This window comes from Ornithodoros turicata, chromosome 4, assembly GCF_037126465.1.
Source record: "Ornithodoros turicata isolate Travis chromosome 4, ASM3712646v1, whole genome shotgun sequence".
NCBI classification, from domain to species: Eukaryota; Metazoa; Arthropoda; class Arachnida; order Ixodida; family Argasidae; genus Ornithodoros; species Ornithodoros turicata.
Genome location: NC_088204.1, coordinates 81,324,741 through 81,349,597, shown reverse-complemented (window position 1 = coordinate 81,349,597; position 24,857 = coordinate 81,324,741). Strand labels below are relative to the sequence as shown.

The window sequence follows — 24,857 nt, the reverse complement described above, 5'->3', positions numbered from 1 at the left end:
GAAACTGAAGAAAGTCCACGTGTGATGTCTCCATGTAGACGCCCTAGCAGCTTTGTATTTGGATGACTGCACCGTACTCAGGTAGTATCTACGGCCATCTGTCAACATATACCGTGGGCTGAAACCACGTGTATATCCGTGAATCTTCTGAGTGCGTGTTCAGTCATTGTCCTCCACGGGCTCCTTTAGTCAACCCAATGACATTCCCGTGGCCTCCGTGGCATTCGTAAGATGGTCATGAATCGGGCAAGTTGATAAGAGTCTAACAGAACTAAAGTTAAGACACGGACACAGAAGTAGACAGGACACTAAGTATACAGGAAGGACAGGAAGTAGACAGGACGGTCAGCTGTATGCATTCGTTTCATCCACGAGGATTTGCTTTTGCTGACCCAACAGCTATAGGACTTTTCCAAAAAAATGTGTCGTCTCAGTAGATGGCCAAGATATTTAAGCTAACATTATTTATCCTTCAAGCGTGTAACCGGCCTTTGTTTCTTTTAACGCTAGAGCACCGTGAAGGTTCCATAATAATTTTAGTTGAGTAACTTCCTCACTGCTAGTGGGTACGTTAGGACCGAACCATGTAACGTTAACCACATATTCGTCAACGTTACAGCAACGTACTTTACCGTTGCCAACCGCCCTTTTGGTCGACAGTCATTATCTGAGACGGAGAACAACCGCGTAACTGTAGGCCTCGTGTTTGTTTTTTTTTTCTTCTTCATCTTTCGCTTCCCTGTTAACACCGCGAAGCAACTATCGCGATCAGCGGTGTACAGATGTAAAAGGACGGAGAGAAGACAGCAGGAAGGAGTATAGGAGGCATGGGGCTATTATTCGTCCAGGGCCGACTTCAGGGGGAATTGCGCCGTCATCCATCTCGAAAATCTGCCGGAAAATCTAGGAAAGATCCTAGATGACCTGACCTGACCAGGCCTAACTTAACTAACTAACAGCGATGTAGGGACTAACTAATGCAGCGACGGGCAGATTCATATATGGAAATTCGAAACTTCTACAGCGTCTCCGATCAACGGCGAGCAGCACAAAGTAATCTTTAACGCGTCTTTTCTTTGGCTCAGTCCGCTGCACCCTTGTTGCCACTGCACGGATGAAAATATTTTGTTGCTTTCGCCTAGATACCTTGACACTGAACTGTCAAGATCTCCCACATATCGTCCACGCCTATGCCTCCCCCCTGTTTTCTTTTTTTTTTTCACTCAAAACCAGGGAGCTAAAAATAATCGGTGATGTTTTGCAATGCATGGCACACCTTTGGCACGAGGCGGACATATTTCCGCGTGCCTTTATTCATCCCTAGAAAGCATCGCGTGATAAACGAGTGACGCGTGACTGTCACACAAGTATTCGAGCCATCGTTGCTGTCATGAACGAGCGAGCATTTTTCGTGTTATCTCGTCAGAGCAAACGAGGGCTCATGCAAGCTGAACTGAGGAAGGCGGGCAACGTCACGACTCTGTATTCTATACGATTATTCCGAAGACCATGCAGGGCACGCTTGCACGAGCATTGAGTTCTCTCAACGCTCATCAATGGCATCCTCAGAAGAGTTTTCGCTGTTCTACGCACGAACAGCATTGAGGATGGCAGTGACGACCAGTAGTTAACTACATGTAGTTAAAACTACTTGATCGTAGTTAAAAAGCAGTTATTAACTACTTGCAGAAACGTAGCGTGCAACTACTAGTTAAACTACTGTTTCGAGTGGTTAACTACGGTAGTTAGGTTACTGCTTTACGGCACGATTGTGCTTCCGACTTTTACCTTTGAACTGCTTGTTTGATGAGAACGAAGGTGCAGAGCAGTTGTGCCGTGCATGTGTACTAAATCTGCACTTTTATCGCTGCTTGTGATTCATATTTAGGTGTCCAAGAATACTATAGAATGGGATTGGTGCTGATGGACAACGTTAAGTAGTTAGAGATGTAGTTAAAATACGTTGCAGGAGTTAAAGAAGTAGTTGAAACTACCTCCCCTGAAAAGTAGTTGAACTACCAGTTAAACTACTCCGTCGCGAAGTAGTTAGTAGTTGTAGTTAAACTACTGTAGAAGTAGTTAGTGGCCATCACTGGAGGATGGTAGCGCGTGCCCGAAGCACTACCAAAGCCTCTGAAAACGCCATTAAGTAAACCCCTCGTCTTATACAGTCACACTCGTCCGCAGCGTGTGTATGCGAACGTCATACTTCATTAACCAAAGACTAGGCGAGAGATACAACCTACACTCACTCTCTTGCACGACAGATGTAGCTAAGTCGACTCCATTACCGGCATCATTACAAGCAAATGACGACATTGTCGACGCCAACAGCTTTTATGTGCCCAAGCCCAGGCTTCCCCATCCAATGTTTGGTCCACCGGTTTGCCTGCATTTATGCTATTTTGTCTGTACAGGCCTGTTCCGACATATAGCGATTTGCTATATAGCGCTCGAAAATAGCGCGATATTTTCCTCCTCGCAGTGCTCCAAACCGCTAAAAATTAGAGCGTGGCGGAGTTGAGCTCCTGTCAACTTTTTCAGCGCTAATATTAGCACTACATTCGTGCGGCCAATGAGAAGGCCCTTCAGAGGTGACGACGCGGAGGTCGTGGGGTTGTTTTGCTTCCGCATTTCATGGCACGGCGACGGCATTGGTACCGGTGAGTTTGTCATCCAAAATGTATGGCAATTTTCAGTTTTGTCAAGTGATGGAACTTGTTCGTCCGCATGCCGTTGAATACGTGAAGCGCCATGATGGGAGAGACCGGAAACAACCACCCAACTTCCGCTAAATTATAGTGCTACCGCCGGTTTGCAAGTGAGAACCATCCGATCACACCGAGCGCTGTTTTTGTGCGCTACTTTGTAGCGCTATATTAATGCGCTGCTATATGTCGGAACAGGCCCTACCACTGTCGACGACTCAACAACAACAGAAAAACGCTATCTCATCTCAAAGTCGGTTTCTTTCCGGAGGAAAAACCGACATATGCATGGTCTCCAAGGGCCAGTTCTCACTTGGCGACGCCCGCTCACGACGCCGCGCCGGGCGTCTCCAAGTGAGAACTGGCCCTAAGGGCGCGTCACAAGTAGTCGTCCTCAACTTTTTCCCTGTTCAGCATTCCGTGCCCAAACAGCTCTGCATGGGCTCATCGAGCAAAACTGCTCAAATTTTAATTCCGTGGGAGCGCCGCGAAGCGACTGTGGCTATAGAGAAGATAAACAAGGCATGGGGATCCTATGCTTTTTGTTTTTTGTAGAGGCGGGGGCTTCTATGACAGGCAGCGACGAACAACATCGTAACGTCTTCTTCTTCCACCACTAAGCACAGTGGCCACAAGCCACACAGGGCGATTGGCCAGGGTTCCGTGCGGGGTAATTACTGGGGGCTCATATGTCCTAGAGTCACTAAATAAGCTACGCTTCAGAGTAGCGACACTGTGCCGCCATGTTGTTTCGGATGACCTCCAGCGCCATCCATTTAGCGCTCTTCGAAGTGTCGTCTTCTTCCACTGCTGAACTTCACCTTCATCTATTTCTACTGTCAAAATAGAGGTGGGGCTGGAGGTCATCCGAAACAACATGGCGGCTCAGTGTCGCTACTCTGAAGCGTAGCTTATTTAGTGACTCTAATATGTCCCACGGCTTCACACGCGGGACAAGGAGGATGGTGAAGAGGGTAGGAAGTACAGTGGGTGGGTGGGTGGGTGGGTGGGTAGAACTTCTTCTTCTTCTTCGTCTTTCTCCGCAGTGGCGCATAGCACGGGGCAATTGGCCACGGATCGTGACATGAGGGCCCAGTTAATGACGGTTACGTGAAGCGATGAGAGGATGAGATGAATGAGAGGTAGAACTTCGTGTATCGCTAGCTGCATCTTCTTCTTCCTCTTAGCGATAACCTTAGCGCGTACCTTTCTGCACGAGCCATTGCGCGTTCGCACGCGTTGAACAACCGTCATCGTATTATATGAATTCGCTACCATCTCAGAACTGACCATTCTTGATCATGCGGCGCTCCAACCAAGTGCCGCGACGCCGTAGCAGGCTACACCTCCAAACCGTCTCCGAGGACCGACGACGCCATTCGTCCATCATCGGTGGTTGGAGCGCACCCGTCTTCTTCTGCGCCGCCCTCGTCGGTATGGGAGTCCTGGGCGTCCTCTTCCTTATCTGGGGACACTTCCACGCTGCCAAAGCCAAGCCAAGAGACCCCGTCCGTCAACATCCGCTCTTCCCGGCCCTACAGGACGCTGTGTCCTTCTGGAGCAGGACCTTTAAGCCGTGCGACGACTTCTACGAGTACGTTTGCAATACCTGGTCGACACATTCGTTCGCACACAGCTATTTCGAAGAAGTCCAGCAGTCCTGGGAGGCAATTCTCGAGAGATTCATCTTGAAGAACGACACCGAGCGGCAACCGCTCCAGATAGGAACGCTTCGGAAGTATTACGACTCCTGCATGAAGCTCATGGAAGAGTCTGCGGAACTCGGCAACTACGTGACACGGTTTCTTGTGGCGTTCAACAAGACCTGGCCCGTCTTGCACACAGAACCGACCGATGATGGCATCCTACGGCTGATGGTATTGCTGTCGCTAAGGTTTCACTTCAATATGGTCATCAACATCGATATGTTCCCGGTTCTGGGACGGAAGCCAGAACTGCACATCGCGCCGGGAATAGCCCTGCTTCATAATCTCCAGCCCCCGTTTTTCCGATCCCACACCATGCGAATGCTGAACTGGACGAATATGTTTTTCAGGACCAGAATAACTTGCGAGGAATTTGAAGAGGTCAACGAGGTCTTGCGTGACATGATATACAGGAACGGCGTCGAGATGGGATCGATTCGGACACCCGAAGTCCTCGCGCACCTCATCCCGACAGTTGCTTTCCCCAAATGGCTCAGCATCATACACCAATATTCCCCAATCTCTATCACGTCCTCATCCGCACAGATCGTCGTGCATTCCGTCAACACAGTACGCGATATCTTCCACGTCCTGTTGAAGCCACAGTACCGGGAACTTGTCACGTCTTACCTGATCATCCACGGCCTCGGCGAAATGTTAAAGTACCACCTAGACGACGCTGCTGTTTCTTCGGGGTCCAAGAACCCCGCTTTTCGGACTCGAGCATGCTTGACGCAGAGCAAGGCTTACATGTTGCCCGTGTGGAATAATTTCTACGTGAACGCTATCGAAACGTCAAAATCTTTATCGCAGGCCAGTATAATCCTGCACGAAGTGAAGCTACGCGTGAAAGAAAAGCTGAACGTGTCCGAGATCTTTGATAAGAGCAGTAAGGACACCGCTATCAAGAAGGTATCTGCCACGGTCTTCATCCTTCCAAACAAGACTCGACTGAAAGACATACCGGAGATGGGAGATAACTATCTAATCAATACACTCGCCGCGTCTTCGTACAAGCAACTTTCGAAAGTCAAAAGCGAGCGACAGCTGTTCTTGGCCCAGCACCAGAGTCCGTCCTTGGTTAAAGGCTCCGACAATACCGTCATCATTCCAGCTGCCCAGTTGAACAAGCCACTCTTCTACAGCACTGGAACTCCGTACGTGAATTTCGCCACTTTAGGCGCAGCTGCCGCTCATAAACTTCTGCAGGTCATCGGAGAACACGAGAAAGACTTAGACGAGACGAACATTGCGCGAAACTGGTGGACCGCGGGAACGCACACCAAGATGAATCAGTATGTCCTCTGCTACAGACAGCTCTACTTACCAACGGGCGGTATTCAATATTCGGACGCTGATATCTGGGACCAATTGGTGGCTGTGGTCTTAGGGTTGAGGACGGCTTATGAGCTGGGAGAGCATAACTACCCTCTCTACAAGTCTCCGCCCATGCTTGGTACCATGAAGTTGACGGCGAGACAGTTGTTCTTCGTGCGGTTCTGCAGGAACTTCTGCGAACGCAGTGCGGCGAAAAACACGAGCGAATACATTCTCGTTCCGGGCAAGTGGGTTTGCAATGCGGCTGCCAGGTTTATGGTTGGCTTCGCGGACGCATTTTCGTGCGCCGACGGCGCGCCGATGTCCGCGAAGGAAACGTGCGACGGATTCTGATCTGCGCTTAAATGCTAGTCATTCATATTACATTATTTATGCAGTAAAGAAGGTTCATGATGCACACGTTGTATTTTATTTTCGGATGATCCGATATTTTGAGGTTGCCCAAAGGGTCTCCTCGGGCCGAGGTGCGCGATGTACTTCTGTCCCCTCTAGCTCTCTATCTCGTCCCACAAGCTCAACGGCCAACGTGCACGGGCGTCATCGTTCGATTCACGGTCCCTGCGTCTATGTGTCTATGACACGGTTCAAATTCCTCAATTCCTGAATTCCTCATTCCTCAATATTCGCGGACCAACCCCAGTAGCAGCGCAATACAGGATTAGCAGAGTGACCTTCCGCTTCGCCTTGTAAGCCCTCGCTGTGAAGAGGATGTTGTGCTTTGCAGTTAGACTTAGAGGTATTTCATGTTATCAAGAGCGGAATGCTCTTAATATATTGATAGTTAACGTGTGTGTGTTTTTAATTCTGTGTTAGCACCGTGAAGTACGGTAACTGCAGTGTACTGTACAGACGTGGAGACAGGACAGCAGAAAGCAACGGCAGACGGAGGGGTTAGTATGTGTCTTGGGCCGGCTTCAGGGAGAATTGTTACGACATCACTCTTGAAAACCTATCGGAAAAGCCAGAAAAAAACCGAGACTACACAATCTTAGAAGATTTCGAACCCAGCACATCCCAGTCTTTAGTATGACTTAGGGGTCACAATCAAAGAGCAGATGTACGTTGTATCCACCCGTCCACACCGCAGATTACACGGTATGCCTAACAGCCACATGCGTGTGTGGAGGTATCCAGGAGCCCGTCGCAACTTTCACCTACTGCAGATGGCGCCCCATCCACTTAAAAAATGACTGTCTTCTCGGGGGTTGAGAACACGCAATGCTATCCCCTGTCATGGAAAGTACGTATACCAGGGCGAAAACACTGTCCCTCGCTGTGATCTTAATTTAGGCATATTAATAAAGCACATAGGATAGGAATCGCTGCCACTCCTGACCCCGGCGTAGTAGTTACAAGGAATCACGCTTGTTGGCGCCACCGTATCTGAAAGTTGCGACCAGAAGCTCTTACGCAAGCCTATTGGGAGCGCGCGCGCTTTAAATACATATAACGATAACGCTTGCTATGTCAAGATGAAGTTCAAGATGCCCAGGAGGCAGAGGAGGAGCATAGCTTGATGTGGTTCGTGATTGCTAGGTTATGGCTTGTCGTGTGTTAGTGATCTGCGCGCAGGCCCTGTGCCTTGTTGCCCGTATGGGATCGCGCATCCTGGACACGTTTCACAGGAAACACTGCTGGCATTTGCTTTGTAGCCATTTGCGAGAAAGCTGAAGAAAACGCCCAAGTAACACGTGTGGGGATCACGAAGAGTAGTGCACGACTGAACAACAACGAGGTCCTTGAGAGAGAACGGCGTCCTCGAGAAATACGTGTAGGCAATAGGAGCGTTGAAATACGTTGTTCTCACCTGGACAAAACAGCCCTGTCACGATGGTAGCACTGCGCTCTGTCGTGTGCATTCTCTTATTAACAGCGCCATACATCAGAGGCCGTTGAACTTATGCGTGAGAATCGAATGTCGAACGAGCTCAAAATAGCCAAACACGCTTCCACCGGAATAAAACGCGATAATACAAAAACGAAGAAAAAGACAGAACCGCAGCGCTTATGAAATAAGCCGCACCGGGCGTTGATCCAGCGACACGCCGCCTCGAACACCACAGCAGTGACATTCTTCGCGGTCGTGCTATTTCAGCCTCCCAGCACAGACGCGACAGACGTCGCCAAGAGAGTCGCTAAGCATGCGTTTACCTCGCTATCCCGACGACGTCTTCTGATGAAGACTGCGATGGGAGAATTAATTTCGAACCTAGTTCATCATCTTCCTTGGCGAGTTTCGTTGCTTCGGGGTTGTCTAACGCCTTCGTGCTGATAGCGTACAGAGTTACCATGCGGGATCCTTGACGAGTTTCCTTGTTGATGTTGGACGAGACTTACGGGGGTCTTGTTTAAAGAGGAAGTAGCGATGACGGGCAGCCGACAATAAATCAGCAGAATTGAGGCAGTGATACAGGTTGGGACAAAAGTTTACGGAACACGCGAGCGGCGAACATTTTCTTCGGTGCGACACCCCAGCGGCTGCAGGAAGCGGGTGAGTTCACTGTTTCTGAGGGGTGGAAGGGTACTTCCCAAACAACCAGGCGATACCGGAACTACCGCTGTGTCTCTGGCATCGCACGCTTGCACCCCTCCGAAGCAGTGAACTCACCCGCTTCCGCCGGCCGCTAGGGTGTCGTACCGACGAAAAAATACGCCGCTCGCGTGTTCGGTAAACTTTTGTCCCAACCTGTACGGGTCGATGGGTGACGTGGCTTGGGTTTCGTTCGGAAAACAGGTGGGGGGGCTTCGTCAAGACTGGAGCTCTGATTCATTCCGCTTCCGGATGACACGTTTAAAGGGTTTAACGAGATTTAAAATGAGTTCGACAAACCGTCCTCGCTGGGAGGTAACTATTTAATCAGCGCCGCGCCTTCGTACGAGCAACGTTCGAAACTAAAAAAACGAGCGACAGCTGTTATCAGCGCAACAACAGAGTCCGTAACTGGTTAAAGGCTCCGATAACGCCATCATCATCCCGGCTGCCCAGTTGAACAAACCACTCTTGTACAGTACTATAACTCTTTACGTCAATTACGCCACCTTAGGCGCAGCATCCGCTCGTAGACTTCTGCAGGTCATCGGAGTTTTCTGCGGGTTTATTTATTCTCTGAATGACACAAAACGGTCGCTACGCGCTCATTTGTTTACTATTTATGATTTCTGCACTGCTTATCCTCTCCCATTTTGCGGCCGATCCAATCTTCGTTACGCTCTAGAAGGAGAAAACCGTCGTCGGGCTTTAAAGGAGCAATGAGGTGACATTTAACGTGGCTCGAAACCTTGCCTCATCTGTCATACCACCAGGAGTCCCCATACAAAATATTTCCGCTCTGCGGCGTATTATAGCTGCGCAATCGTTTTTACAAAAGCAGCCGGAGAAAGCAGCCGCGGACGGCCGACACAATCCTCGCGTGACGTGGAAAAGATCCCGAGCCTTATTTTTCTCTCTCTTCTTCTTCTCAGCTCACGCGCCACTTGTACATGTTTCAGCTGTGCCGCTGTACGTCACGGATCACGTGCCGGGGATCATGTTACGTCACGACGTCCTCTCGTTCTGCGATGCGCTCTTTTCACGAGGAGGTGATATTTGAAAGGTACGGAACAGAGGCCACGCGCGCTCTCTGTGGATCACTTGTGCTCATCGTTCTTTCGCGGGAGCTCATTTTATTCGTTGCGTTCGCAGTCAAAAAAAAATTTATATATATATATCTTTTGTGGTCACCTCAGTGCTCCTCTAAAAGAGCATGTAAAGCACCTCTAGCATTTCTTCTTCTTCTTCTTTTTTTTAACCGCGTGATACGAAGATACTACCTTCAGAAAATGACACGCAAAATATTTGGTTTGGGAAGCGCGCATTTCCTAAGAAAATTAGTTTACAAGAGTGCGTGCAGCGGCGACGGTCTCTCTCTACCAGTCCATTCTGGTGTGTTGTGACGTCAGATCATCGAGCACTTTTATTGGCTGCCGAGAATCGTCTGCTACGGCGAGGGAGTAAGCAAACTCAACGACTGCCCTCTATCAGACGCCGGGACGTGCGGCACCGAATACAACCACAAAAAAAAAAAGAAAGAAAGAAAGAAAAAAGAAGGCTCACTATTGGGCGGAAAAAGTGCAGCCGGGGAAAGCAGGTTTTCTGACCCACGAGATTGAAACCTCTCTTGCACATCAGGGTCGCACGCCGTAGTCGTACTTTCGGTGCGAATATGTACCTCGGGGCTCGTAATCCTATTCTTAACGCCCTTTTCACACTTCTTTCCTTCTTTCTTTCTTTCTTTTCTATCCCTTCCTGGATCCTTTAATCGGGAAACTTATTCTACCGGATACCGCTATACATTCGCCGCAGCTCTTCAATAATTTCACCATCGTCCGACACAGCTCTGTATTTCTAAGGTCATACTGAATAATTGAAGTTTTAAAAGAGCAGTTCCTATCCCTTATATATTTCTCGGTGTAGGCCGCGGCATATTGTAGAACAACTAAGGAGGAAGGAAGAGAGGTCCTTCATTTGCACGTATCCTCTAGAAATTCCCCCTCTTCCTTCTTCAGAGTGCGGAGACGTCATACCCTGATGAGGAGAGTTTGCCAAAAGTATCGCCGCGCCGCCAGCGGACAAATTTTCAATGAGAAATGAGGTGTCGTGTCAGTGCCGGATTTACAGTGGTGGGGGCCCCGGGGCACTGTGCTGCGGGGGCTCCCTCGTGTATTCTATGTCTATACAACGTGTTATTCGGGGTCGATACGCGTGGACGGAGGACAGATTTTTACCAAGTTTCCGTTTCAGGGATGCGTTTCAGCCATGCAAAACAGATTTCCCTTGGACAAGACCTTTACTGGTGGGGGCCACGGGGCAAGTGCCCCCGTCTGCCCTCCCCTAAATCCGGCACTGTCTCGTGTCGTGAGCTGCTCGTGGCGGTGATGCCACGTCACACGGACCTGATTAAGTCACTCCAGGAAATCGGGCTGGACGTGCAAGGTCACGCTGAACCGCTCGTGGCTGCTATTTCGGGGAATTTTTGTCAATTTAATCGCGCAGCGACGCTACACTGTAGCGCGAAAATGTTGCTTATGGTGTTTCCTGAATAGACTACTTGATGACTAAGGCAGAGTTGTGAGCAATCATAAATGCTTACTTCCTTTCTCTTTTAAGACACGTCACCAGCTCACGTGACGTAGTTGTTAGGATGATCGCCTTCCACGCCGAGACTGGGAGGTGCGCGGGATCGAATCCCGGTACCGGCTGTGCCGTCTCAGGTTTTCCCTGGGTTTTCCGGCAGACTTTCCGGACGAATATGGGCAGAGTTCCCCCTGAAGTCGGCCCAGGACACATATTAGCCTCCCTGTCCCCCACTCCTTCCGGCTGTCCTCTATCCATCTGTGCGCGTCTGTTCATAGCCACAGTTGATTCGCGGCGCTCACGCGGAATTTATAAAACCTGCTACCAGTGCCCGATGTATCCGCGCGATCGGTACTTGGCCTCGATTGGAACTAATCACGTTAGTCAGGCTACCTCGGTGCATCTACCAACACGGTGTGTTCAGTTACCTGAGTATAGCTCGATATATAGATATATTGAGATATATAGTTCGAAGAGTCTCTCGAGAGATAGCAATGATTCATTCAACACCCACTTTGTTTCGCCACGTGCCGGCCTTCACTTTGAGACGCGTTTCATAATACACGTAGGCGCGTCCCGGAGGAGTCAATTAGGCCGTGTTCCGGGAACGCCGCCAGGTATTTCAGGAAGTCGGCAAACGTGCAAAGGTGGCGCTGCCATAGTGACATTTCCTCTCAGTTACTTGTATCTTGCATCGCAACACGTTGGCATCGAGCGAGCATCTCCTTTACTGAAGTGTCGAGCGCTCCAGAAGACTTGAGAACCATGCGTGGTATACCCCCAGTGTATAGCGTTAGTTGTTAGCAGTGCTTAGACGCTGACTGCCTATGCTAAACAGCAGCGTCGTCTAGGCCAGTGGTTCCCAAAGTGTGGTCCGCGGACCAGCGGGGGTCCCCGAGGGTGTTTGTGGGGGTCAGCGACGATCGAAGACAGCCTGAAGACCGTCTTGGCGAGTGCCGGTCACGTCATCTCTGAGGGCGACGATATTGATATATGACGATATATGATACTAAAGAAGGCAGACATATACCACATTCTCATTTCCTGCATGGCGGTGCCTTGTTTGTTTGTTTTTCTTTTTCTTTCTTCACATCCCTTATTTATGTCAACATGAATCGTACTTAGCGGGGGTCCTCGAATGGATTCTCAGTGGGTTTGGGGGTCCGAGACAACGAAAAGTTTGGGAAACGCTGGTCAAGGCGACTCGTGCACTCTAAATCTTTTCACACCTCTAAAGGTGTAATAACGTGCATGGCGCACTCCTTTTTAGGTGTAATTTTGGTAACATCATAATGGAGCACGGTTTCGCACAAATTTTCTTTACTCGAGTGTTGTGTGTCCTCCAAAAATTCAGTCTTGCAACATCTCAACATTGTTCAACAGTATTGTAGACACTTGCGCGTGCTCGATTATCGAAAACGATGCATATATGCATTAGCTCGTACCTACGATATCAAAGACATAATGAAAGCAAGATTTGCACTGACACTTGATCTTTAGTAGTGCTTTCCGAATTTTGTAAAATATCATCCTGGAGATGCAATGTTACGCAACCAGGTTGAATGTGCATAGCGCACACTTTTAAAGGTGTGAAAAAGTTTACAGTGTGCTCACTTTTGGAGCTCCCCCTGTCATTTCATTCTTTCCTGCTGTGCATCTGTCTACGTCCGTGCACCCCTCATCACTCTTGGGTATAGTAACTGAGTTAGAAGTAACTTGTAATCATAACTAGTTACTACTTCTCGTTAAAGTAGTTATAAAACGTAACTGTAAACTAAGTTACGCAGGTATTGCAATATTTACCACGTGCCAGTTCCCTCCAGTGTCATTCTGTGGAGGCTTCAAGTACACTGCTACTTTTTCCCAACCAGAAATTCCACCAATTTTGTCACCTCGTACGCAGCCAGGACGACCTAGACTAACTCAGACCGTGCAGTCTATGCCCATGGGAAATCCTGTGTTGATGATTGATTGAAAGAAAGAAAAAAATGGGGAAATCCTGTGTTAATAACACGGTATAGCGATGCTTGGACAGTACAAGTGCTAAAACAAGTTTTTGTGTTACATTTATGCCGCTTATTTTTTTTTTCTGAAAAGGGTAACTGTCAAGTAACTAACTTCCTTTAATGCAGTAACTGTAGCTGTAACTATGGTTAAACATTTCAAAAAGGTTAACTGTAACTCAGTTACTATTTTTGCAGGGTAACTGTAACTACAACTTATAGTTACATGTTTCGAGTAACTTAACCACGACTGCCCCTCATCACGTGTTACGTGACCTTCTGACGCCATCCACTCAAACGTTGCCTGCCTGCGTACTGTTGATGAGGCCCAACAAGGCCGAAACAGCTGTCCAGTACTGGCATGGCGACGTTTGAGTTACAAACCTCATAACCACAGTTGGTTCCGATGACGTTCTCACGTCTCTTCAGCATCGCTTGAAGGACCTGCTGCTCCAGCGAACGGAAATGAAAAAGGAGAAATGTCCGTTGTCGAGCCACTCATCATCCTACGCATCCCAAGACGCGAGCGTTTTCTCCACCGCTGATTCCAGGCTGTGGCTGAAAATATCCCCTCTACCCTTCGAGGCTTGGCGTACGACACGTGTGAAGCTGCGAGCACCCGTGTCCCGCTCTGATTGTGAGCGAGAGGTCGGAAAACAAAAATGCCTGGGGGATCGGATGATCGCTTTACCCGTGACATCATCATCCCAGTTGTGATTACTCTGCTGACATGAACGATGACATTCAACTACAGTCACACCGTTTTGAGAAGCAATCTCTTACGGACGAACTCTGTAAACCGACTTGACGTGCGATGGAACTTACGAATGTGGAACTGCACGCGTGAAGAATGGAAATGAAGACCCTGTGCACCGCGTGGCCTCCTTCGAAGGAGCTCTGCTTTCGAAACTCTACTTCATTCGTTAAGCGGTGTATCGGGAACACGACCTACGAGATTATAACGATCATGTCATATGAACCCCTTCCCAGCGCCGCATTTGGAAGCTGGCGGTGGCGCTACTCATCGGCCCTGTTGTTGTTTCCTCAACTTCTTCAATACTTTGTACTTCAGCTTACCTCAGTATTTTTGCACAAGCGGTGGATGTCCCACGGGAGATTCTTCTTTATAACATTGATTATTATCATCATCATTCTATGCGTTTTCATTGGCGATATTGCTGTCGTCTGCTACGGTGGTCGTATGTCCGCTTCTGCGCGTTGAAAATTCAAATTTCCATCGTCCAATCACGATGTAGATGTCGCGGGCCGATAAGTAGCGCCCCTAGCGGATCGTGCGGACGGGCTCCCCATATAGGGGTTGCCGATTACGACATGGTCGTTGTAATCTAGTACGTCGTGGTATACACTCGGCGACACCGCTAAAACTTCAAGACTGAAGTCGGCCCAGGTCGCAAACTTCCCCACTCCTTCCTGCTATCCTCTCTCCACCTGTCAACGCTTGTACGCCGCCCAGAGTCACAGGTGCATCGCGGCTGTAACACGGAATAGAAGAAAATACCTTCAAGAATGTCGCTGCGGCCGCCATTTTGTGTCACGACTAACCATCCATCATTACATTTGCATAGAGGTGTTACTTGTCGTGACTAGAGCTACAAATTAAGCTATAAAAGAAATTTTATTTATTTATTTATTTACCCTCAGGGCTACAGCATTAAAGAGGGGAGGGGCTTGAAACAAAGCAGGAACAATGTGGAATACAAATAATAATAATAATTATTATTATTATAATAAAAAAAACAACACAACGAACCAAAAACACGAGCATAGATAGTATCACTGGTGGACAATCAGATTAGTATATGTAAAGCTTAAATAATCTTACGCTGCATTCAAGTGGTCGTGAAATTTTGACTACCATTTCTTCAATGTGTTTCACTGGCAATAGATGCCTCTTTACTGTTCTATTCCCCTCACCGGTCTGTTTACTGCATTCGACCTATTGTACTGTCCGTCACTATACTGCACCGTACTGTCGCCCAAACAAGGCAAAGGAGATTAGACAAGGGATATTAGATAGATAAGATACATGAAAATGTAGAGGGTGCTTATGCAGGAAATTAAGGAAGTGGTAGCAGTGTCGACATTCTGCTGTCAGTCGCTACGTTTGGGCCCTATACCAGGAGAAGGATATATGTCTCGTGTTTATCTCGCGAAGATTTAAAATGTCAGTGGCAACTCAAACATTGGCAGTGATGTAACTAACATGTCAAACGATACACGAATAAAACGAAACCATTTAAGCACTAATCGACTTCTAATCTAATCTTTAAGACTTCTCATTCGAAACAAGAACGCACGCAAATCACTATTGCGGAAATAATATCAGATTTTGAAGAAGTAATATCGTAATCTTTGTTGTTTCTCTTCAGGTGATGTCGACATGGTGTACACTGTCAGCAAAACTTAACTAAGACAACTCAGGTCATCCCGGATACCACCCCCTACATCATCATCGCACGAGCACCATCAGAGCAGCATGCTGCAGACGTAGCCCTGCCTCATACTATTCAGGACGACAAGCTGCTTCAACGACAATCTTCCCAGCCTTGGTGACGTCTCGCCTTGAAAATGACGAAGAAACGGTACCGTGCAAGTAGCCGGCGATCGAGGCGGCATCGGGAGTTCGAAGAAGCAGCTGCTGGACCCAAGGAAGACCTCGCAGCGGTCATTGCGTGTGAGAGGAGAGCCCTCCTGGTCGTAACCCTTGCGGCGTCTGTCGGGCTCATCATGTGGATCATATGCGTGGGAACCGAACAATGGGTGAACGTTACGGCCCCCGGAGGTGGCATCTACGTCAACAGGACGAGAACCATCTTTCTCCACAGCAACATGGGGCTCTTCAGATGGTGCAAGACCTTTATACCCGTGGCGCCGTCTGGAGCCAAGGGCGAACAAGAATGTACGTATTAGGTCGTAAAGCATGTGAGAGTGAGAGAAGGCATGCTCTTCCAAAAGATGACATTGCGTGCCACCCATGTGACGTCACCGCTGATTTTTCAGTTCCAGTTTTGCAGTTCTCTGCGTAGCCCGTAACAGTTTGGTAATACGTGGTGTCCGTAGCCTGTCTAAACGGCCTCCAAAATCGAAAAGTGCTCTTATTGGCTTTCTCAGGTAACGTGACCCTTGAGCACTGCAAAGAAGCTTAAAATTGACCCCTATCCATACGTCACCGGCACCACGTTCTTCTCTTCGCTCCCTTCGGGTGCCTTCTTGTCTTTCTTCGTCCGTGTATTTTACTAATGCTATAAAATAGTACTATCTGAGCTGTGCATGAATACATAGAAATGCCGTAGGAGGGAGGGCATTGTCACGTGGTGCTAACACGCTACAGACGAACTTACCCGGTGGTTGGATCTATAAAGCTTTCTCTTTGGTAGTTACGAAGCCTCTCATGGTGTTCCTTAGTCTAGTTCGACAAACCCAATCATTTTTTTTTAGCCCCCTGCGTCCATCTGCTCGGCTACGTTACCCACAAGAAATACCTTATCGATGTTAGGTCTGCCGTCTAATCTGATACCACGTAATGTTGTGTGACGTCAGTGGTACGGCATCTTGATATCGTGCGAAACAGTTGGTAGCCTACTCGACACCAGACGAGAAACCTTCGTGAAATGTCAAGACCCGACATCCAAAGCAACCGCAGGTACTCAACTGTCAGTCAATCTGTCAGCTTCCACAAAATACGTTCTTGTACCATATTCCTTTCTGCTGTCGCCTGCCGCAATTTTGTCATAATGAAATGGAGTGTACCCACATGCGGTACACATGTGCGCGTGCGGAAACCGCCTGCGGCCTGCGAGTTCCGCGGCTCTCAAGATGTCGACGCTGACTACACTGTCAACGTGCTGCAGACAGCGTGGGAGGCCAGAAAAAAAAACAAGAACGTGACGCAGTTTCGGTCGACCACCTCATTGGCCGACGATACGCGGCATGCCGCTAAAAATTGTGCATTACGCGGTCGAGTGATAGCGTAACGCGGAGGAGGTTCCTCCAGCAGCGCGGCAGGAATTGTCCGCCCCGCATACGCGTTTGCCGGATATGCACGCCTGTAAAGCGTGCTTTGCCTGCCAGACACTTCTGCACTGCAGTGATGACGAACGACTGGAAGCATCGCTCACCAGGAAAACCAGTACAGCGGTGATGGCCGTATGTACTTACACAGCGGGAGGGGGGGGGGAGGATATACTTTTATTAGAGGGAAAGGTCCGCCAGCGGGAGATGACAATGTGCCTTGCAATTCTTCGCCTTCCCCCATTTCTCTCTCCCTCTCCCTAAGACTTCTATGCTAAAAGCGTACCGATGGCAAAAGTTCGTAACTGAGCTTCATTCTTAAACTTAAAAACCTAACCCAAAAAAGCCTAAAACCTAAAAAGCTAACTTAAAAATCCGAGACCGGGGGACAAAAAAAAACGACAACGCAGATAAGATCTGTGCTGTCGTTTTCTTTTTTTCTTTTTTTTGTCCCCCATTATCGGGTTGTTAAGTTATGGATCTATACCACCGCTTGCTACCTCTCTATCCTCTGAGCTACATTGTTGGTCACTTCTTTCTCTCCATGGGAGAAAACAGCATAAGTTATAAGTAGGGCCCGGAAATTTAGGCACTAAAAACTATGGAAATAGGCAGGCAATTAGGCCCTCAAAAACAGCTAAATAGGCAATAAAATACTAAAATAGGCACGGTAATCTGGTGCACTCTTTGACTTTGTTGGTACTTCAGAATGCTCCATCAAGGAAAAAAGGCTACGTGTACATGCTTTAACTTGTACACGGATACTGAGGCTGCCTAGAACCACGTGATATTGAATACTACTCTTAGTTTTCCGGCCTCAAAGATCTTGAAAGGCCACGAAAGGCCCAATATCTTGTTCAAATATACATGCACCCCTTCTAGCAAACCAAGGTACTGAAGGAAACCAAACGAGAGAGAGAGAGAGAGAGAAAAAAAAAGGTGCAAGCATGCAGGAACAAAACGCAAAATTCAGCACTCAGTATCAGACTAAAAAATGCGCTTGCCCTTGCACCTCTAAAAAAGGCTGCTGTGGCATCTAAAAATGTTCAAAAAGGCTACAATTCAATAGAGTCCATAAAAAGGCGCTTAACCCTGAAAATGTCACATTTAGGCATTTATAGGCATTTTTAGGCAAATGCCTAAAATTCCGGGCACTAGTTATAAGATTATAAGATTGCTTCTGGGAATACTACGACTAAACAATAGGCTTTGGTGCAACTGTCAGTACGCCGGGTTTTCATGCCTGTAACTTTTCAGCGACTGCGCCGCCGTTTACATGAATGCGACAGAAACGCATTGTACCCAGTGAATCCTTTCCCACCAAGACGATGCTTAAAAAATCCGCTGGAGCAGGTTTATGCGAGGAGCTGCAATGAGCGAATGCGATACGCCTCTATCACTTCCATGTTACTTAGGCGCATGCGCAGAAGGGTGCCCTGTAGGTGCGAGACAAGAATATCTGATAGCTGAACCAGGAGCGGCTGTTACGGTGAAGACCGACGACGAGAAATTCTTCTGATTTGCTCAAGTGTCCTCAAATAACGATCAGAGGAAGCTCCGCGCAGTATGTCCCACCACACTCTAAGAAAAAAAGGATTACTTTTACTCCTTTTGGGGAGTAATTGCATTGCCACAAAAAATAGTCCCTTTCGGGAGTAAATGCACGGGAGTAAATGAATGTCACAGAGTGAAGACCGCATTTCACGCGCTGTTGTAAGAGTCCCAGGTACAAAATTGGTGCGCATGCATGAAAATACTTTGAAGCAAACCGTCAACCGTGATATATCGAGTGATATAAAATCTTGCGTCATACTAGGGCACAATTTGCGAAGAAAGATGCGCTAACTGTTTCTTACTCTGTGGGGCTGGAAAATTGCTACGTTGTCTGCGTTATACAGCCTTATGTCGTTCAAATTGACCAAGGGCACATATTTACGTAGACTGTTGCATTCAGGAGACCATTCGCGAAGTTTAGTGACAATTTGCAGTCCTGGGGAGTAAATGTCGGGACTAAATGTCGGGTTAGGGGACTAAAATGGGAGTAATTGCACACTAGGGGAGTAGAAGCTGCAATTACTCCCCGTTTTACTCCTTTTTTTCTTAGAGTGCACCTGGCGTACTTGTGTGTGCAAGCATTCGCTTGCCAAGATGTCCTATAAGATCGTGCCTAGTTTTCCAAATATTTCTCGCTCTTGTTTTTGTCCTAAAAGAGTTTTGAGTGACGTTTCGTGGTAGACATTGACAATGATGATTACGTGAGCGGTATGCCGTGGTAGCAGATTAATTTTCTGTAAATGTATTCTGAACGATTTATCATTGATGATGAGTGATTTTGTCTTCTTCTTTTGATCAGCCACTTGCAGCTTCTTCAAAGTGTTTCCTAGCGAAGAGGAAATTCGCTCCAACATTGAGCTGGACCGGACGATATTGGGTAAAACATATTATACTTTCGTTCTGCTTGCAATGTGATTGTAATAAAGCGTATATAGTGCATGTGGAATCAATGATCAATTGATTAGCTTTGCTTGGTAAAAGTAAAACACGGATGATCGAGGTAAACCACGGGGTGAATGATAAACAATTAAAGCTGCAAAACCAGTAAAAATTAAAATTCCGTATCTCTTAAAAGAACGAATACATCTAAAAAGCCGTACACGACGTTTTTCATGAGAAGCGAGGGACATGGTGAAGTGGCAAGAAATAGGCACGTTTAAAATACCGAGAAACAACAACAACAGCAGCAGCAACTTTATTTTGGTGATGACCGTTAAGGTGTTTCATCGCCGGAGGTGAAAATACCGAGGAATGACGCGGACGGACATGATTTTGTCTGAAGCGAATAAGTCTCCCAGCAAACACATGTGCACATGCCGCATACATGTGTAACACGCATGCAACCATACCCGTATACCTCGTCGAACGCAAGACGTTAAGAGCTAGCGTCGTGTTCTAGCTTCTCCAAATTAAGTGGAACCATGCCCGATGGATGAGTAAAGAACAACGTATCCACTCGCTGATACCAAAGTTGTGGCTTCGAACCTAGCCGAGGACACCATAAATTTGATGGCGTGGAACAAGTCTTTTAGAGACGCCGTCATCGCCGAACGACGTTAAATACGGGGTAGCGTCTGCTGAGTCTTCAACGCACATTAGTCCAATCAGTTGGGCAAAATTCATCACAGACTGACTGCCGTTGTGTTCCTCATTACCATAAATGCCTCGAGACGTAGAAGGCTCATTTATCATTGTCAGTATAAATTACTCACGGTAGCGATTGGTTTATCGATTTATTTGTCACGTTGAACCTTCGATCCCACCACAACTAGACTTTCTCGACATCCAATTCTTAGAAAGTCTCTCGAGGAACATTTGACACGTGTTCCACCACAGCCTATACGTGTATGTGTGCTCTTCCAGCAGGCAAACTGCTAATACCCAAAGTGGATACACCGATTGAGGTCATCGACCGCCAAACGACTTCCCGTCTGCCAACAACCGTAATCTCATCAGTATAGAGAGTTCGATACGTGTGGATTGCCCACCCACCTCTTGTGATGCAGAGCAGAAACATTCTGGGTTTTTTGCTGCTCTTCAGAATGCAGCTACTTTGCGTCCTCTCCTCGATACGTCAACGGCTTTTATGCCGGATCAGGCTGGCAACCATCAATCCTGCCACATGCTTATTGGCTGTGAGCCACGCGTGGATCAGGAGAGAAGAAAGGAAAAACAAGAATGGTCTGGGAAGGCCACGTTTCTTTCTAGCGTATAAACAATTCGACGTCTTTCGAAAAACCCAGGGCCAATTTATTCAATCTGCAATAACTTCATACTGAGACTATAACTGATTATTAGTAAATTACTTTTATTGTATATGCTAATCTGTCTAGTTGAATGCTATGAATCTTTCGGCATTATTCAATGGCAGACTTACAATTCAATGTTTTCGCACAGAGCAGAGTGTGATCACGATGAAATTACATAGATTCCCGGCATTTAACCATTCCTCGAGGACGGAGACGTATCGATGCAACCTGCACCGTGACGCAGCCTTCGTGTTCGGCCGGTTTCGAACCAGTATTCAAGGATAGCAGTATATAGGAAATGACTGCGAACGAAAACCGAAACCAAAATTCACTGAACCTACATCATGTTCTCTCTGTGTGGTACTGGCACATGGTCGTGGTCGTGGTCTCTGGTACAGGCGATCTCTGTTGCCTTTTCAAATACAGCGCCCTCTAGAGGTGTGACGTAAGTGAAAGGACGGTCGCTAAGCTAATCCGTTTTTTCTTCTGGAGCAGAGTACACGCGATCAGAAGTTGCCTTCTGCGTCATTAGTCTTTTCCTGCTGATCATGGGCATTGGCTTCTCGCTGTACACGTTCATCGAGCCACGCTACATGTACAAGAGGCTCGCCGGTGGAGTTCACTTTCTCTGCGGTAAGTAGGTGCAATATCCGGAAGCGCAATACCCAGAAATGCGATGTGCTGTGGATTAGAGCCCTGCACCATCCGCGGATATCCGCAATATACTTGAGGATTCGGATGAAAATTTAGCACTTTCTGCGGTGTGCGGATCGGATGCGGATGGCTCGAGGTCGGATGCGGATCGGATGCGGATATCCAGAAGTCTCTACATATCGCGTTTGTTGAAAGGTTTACCTTTGCTTATCGTCATGACTGAGTCCTTCCGTGACAGCATGGAGGCATCCGAAATTATACCAACATGCTTCCGGCGGTCTTTACGCGTCTTTCGAAACGTGCGGATTTTTGCGGATCGGATGCGGATGGTGCGTTTTGCTCAGCGGATCGGATGCGGATGTAAACTGTTGTGTATGGTGCGGATGTGGATCGGATGCGGTAACGTGTGCGCGGATGCGGGTCGGATGCGGATGCCAAAAATCTCATCCGCGCAGGGCTCTACTGTGGATGCTGTGCGCGATACGTTTAAGAACGAGCGTTAACACGTTGGCTTTCCTGCATGCAAAGCATCCGACGCAAGTTCCAGTTGTCTACGGGAAATATTTTGCGTAACTGTATCGACACGCAGGATGGTTTCGTTGATTCTCTTGGGGACGTTTCTAGTGTGACGAAAATAGGACGTGTGTTTGCAAAGTGATACGACAGCACCGCTTCATAGCAGTCCCTGAAGATATTCAGATACCCTGTGTGACGTGCCTTTTGCGCAGTGGCGTCACTAGGGGGGGTGCGGTCCGCACCGAGTGACGCGACGGAAGGAGGTGACGCGCTGCACCCCTACCCCTGCGTCCTCTCTTTCTCTGCGGCGCGATGACGCCAAAACCAGCATGAGGAGTCCTCTGCGAGCACATGACCTTTTTCTGTACTTGATATGATATTGTTCTTCTTTCTTTTTTTGTCTTCTATCCCCTGGTATGAAAAGGAACCCGCTATTGGAGGAGGAGGAGGGTGACGCATTCCATTGTGGCATCACTGCCTTCTGGATATTTCTGAGACATTTGCAACACTTCCATTGTAAAGATCATGTGAAAGCGCAAAACAGTGTTGACTTCATTCAATGATTTGCAACACACAATTATCGTCCTGGTGGATCGTGAAGGAAGGACGCCCAGGCATGGATCCGGGCAGAATCTGATGTTGTCCGGAGGCCAGCACATAGAAGCATGTACGCGCGTATAAAAGGTGGCATGGGATTGATTACGCGGACACCGACGCACGTAACAAAGCGACGCAAATCGAAACTGAAAAGAATGTCACGTGGTGGACAGGAAGTAATGGCGGTTTTGACTCGAGCGACCGCCGGAGGGATCCCACGTACATTTGTTGTAGGCACCCTAATTCCCTGGGGACTTTAACGTACTTAAATAAATAAATAAATAATCTGTTGTACAGTCACTGTATACTCTTGAGTTGAGTTGATAAGAAAAGAAAAAAAAATTGAGAAATAGGCAGTCATTACGAGAGCAGGCTATTCCGGATCACTTAGGAAAACACAAATGGCTATCTACAATAAAACCTCTCTGTTGGAAACCGCCGCTCCTGCGCTTCCTTCCTCTACGTGGTAGACGCAGCTCACGAATTAAACCCCAAGGAATCGTGAACTTACCACGACCGATCCTACCGACCATGTCACGCTCAGCAATTTCTACGCGGTGTCCGCATTATCTTCCTGGAGCGCTACGCATCGGCCACGGTATCTCCACCATGATTGGTCAGTTAAAATTTGAATTGTGAACGGTTAAGCGAGTACACGGGCGTCGCAGAAGAGAGCAGAGCTGGAACTCCTGTCAAAGCGTGTAAAATACACTCTTAAAAATGAGGGGGGGGGGGGTGTCGAGGTAGCTTGCCGTTGTTGGCCGCACTCAAGTGGGCATCGTCACGACTATAGCCAAAAAAAAGGAAAAGAAGGTGGGAGAAAGGGGAGTTGGGAACTTCAAAGTGATGTAGAAGCAGGATGACCGGTACTGATGGGACGGATGCACACTGTAGGTGAGAGGTGCACTAGAGTGGTCTCTTAAAAATGAACTTCACCACATAGCACGCTCGTAGCCAACCATCATCCCGAGTGACATCGTTCTCTCCCCTGATTTGTTGAAAACGGGAGGCGTACGCCTTTTTGTGACACTTATGTAGAAATGTTAATTGTCACAAAAAGGCGGACGCCTCCCGTTTTCAACAAATCAGGGGAGAGAACGATGTCACTCGGGATGCTGGTTGGCTACGAGCGTGCTATGTGGCGAAGTTCATTTTTAAGAGTGTAGGTAGGGTTCTTCGTTTTCGGGTTAAACCCGATTTTTCACGATAGTTCCCCGCCGAACTCGGGTAAGACCCGATATCTACCCGAAATCATTGGGGTCCTTCAACTTGTCGTTCTAGGTAAGCCGTCGGAAAAGTGAATCATAATATCAGCATAGGGAGCTATTTTATGACAACCTCCTCCCTCCTGTTTGTCCTGCGTTTATAATCCCCTCCTGTAGGAGTCAAAGACCAACTTTTGCGGAGCTCGGGCAAGTGTTTGAATACCGCGGTCATTCACTATCCCATTTCCGAGCGGAAATATAAAGACTATTGTTTCTTGTCCCATTGTCACAGCAGCGGCTTGTTTCATGTGCCTTTCGTTTCACCCGAAACTTCCCCGATCGCATATCAGAGATCGTATAGCGCCCGATTTCTCAATTTCAATTTAGAACGTTGGCAAGAATACATATCCCGTGGAACATGAGCAGCTTGCTTCAAGCAATCGAGGGAGTAATAAACTTGGCCGACGACCAACGCCGCCTCCAAATTGCGCCGTTTAATGTAGTAAACGAGTAAATGACGTGGTCGCTATAATCTAGTAGGTCGTGGTACTCAATATATTTCTGTGCTCTCGTTTTTTCGCTCTCGTTCCAGCTGGAGTCATGGTGGTCATAATGGAGGTCGAATCCAACTCTGCCACCTACGAAGAAAAATACTTGTCTGCCCGTCATCCGAAAGGCTGCCGTTGGTCGTATGGCTTCTCCTACTACCTCTCATGGGTCACCTTTTGCGTCTTCATCGTCAGCGGCATCACGTTTATCGTATGCTCTCGCAAACGCAAAAACACAGACTTCGACACAGGTGACGAGCCCCAGATCATGGGACGTGTGTAACCTACCGTGACGTCATCTCATTCCTGCGATCCCATAGGACGAAGCGATGACCTCGGGACTCCCGGTTGCTGAAGACTTCGGAGCGGTATTGTACGGAACGTGGACATGAGCTGCCTTCTCAGCAGACAACCAGTGTGTGTTGGCAACCAAGGCAGCCACCGCAGCTAAAAGAGGGCGCTGTCAAAGCTGTTGTTATCGCCAAACGGCGACCAACAGCGACATTGTGAAAGTTACGTTGCTAGCAGACAAGTGACTATCGTTTCAGTATAGATTGTTTAGACGGCTTCGCTCACAGTGTTGCCAAAAATGACTCTCAACTACTGCCACCTGGTGTGATAAAGATGAAAAACA

General features: G+C 47.9%; 1 protein-coding gene across 2 annotated transcripts in view; it reads left to right on the top strand.

The window, feature by feature from the left end:
* LOC135392112 (uncharacterized) overlaps positions 1-24,857 on the top strand; it is a 47,568-nt gene extending 22,711 nt beyond the window's left edge. Inside the window, exons 2-6 of one of the 2 annotated variants that reach the window (XM_064622790.1) lie at positions 15,259-15,788; positions 19,254-19,331; positions 21,199-21,336; positions 24,268-24,474; positions 24,544-24,857. In XM_064622790.1, coding sequence (XP_064478860.1) covers positions 15,458-15,788; positions 19,254-19,331; positions 21,199-21,336; positions 24,268-24,474; positions 24,544-24,578 — 789 coding nt within the window. In that variant the 5' untranslated portion in view covers positions 15,259-15,457 and the 3' untranslated portion in view covers positions 24,579-24,857. Of the gene's footprint in view, positions 1-15,258; positions 15,789-19,253; positions 19,332-21,195; positions 21,337-24,267; positions 24,475-24,543 lie in introns of both variants that reach the window. The other variant, XM_064622789.1, reaches the window with a different exon arrangement.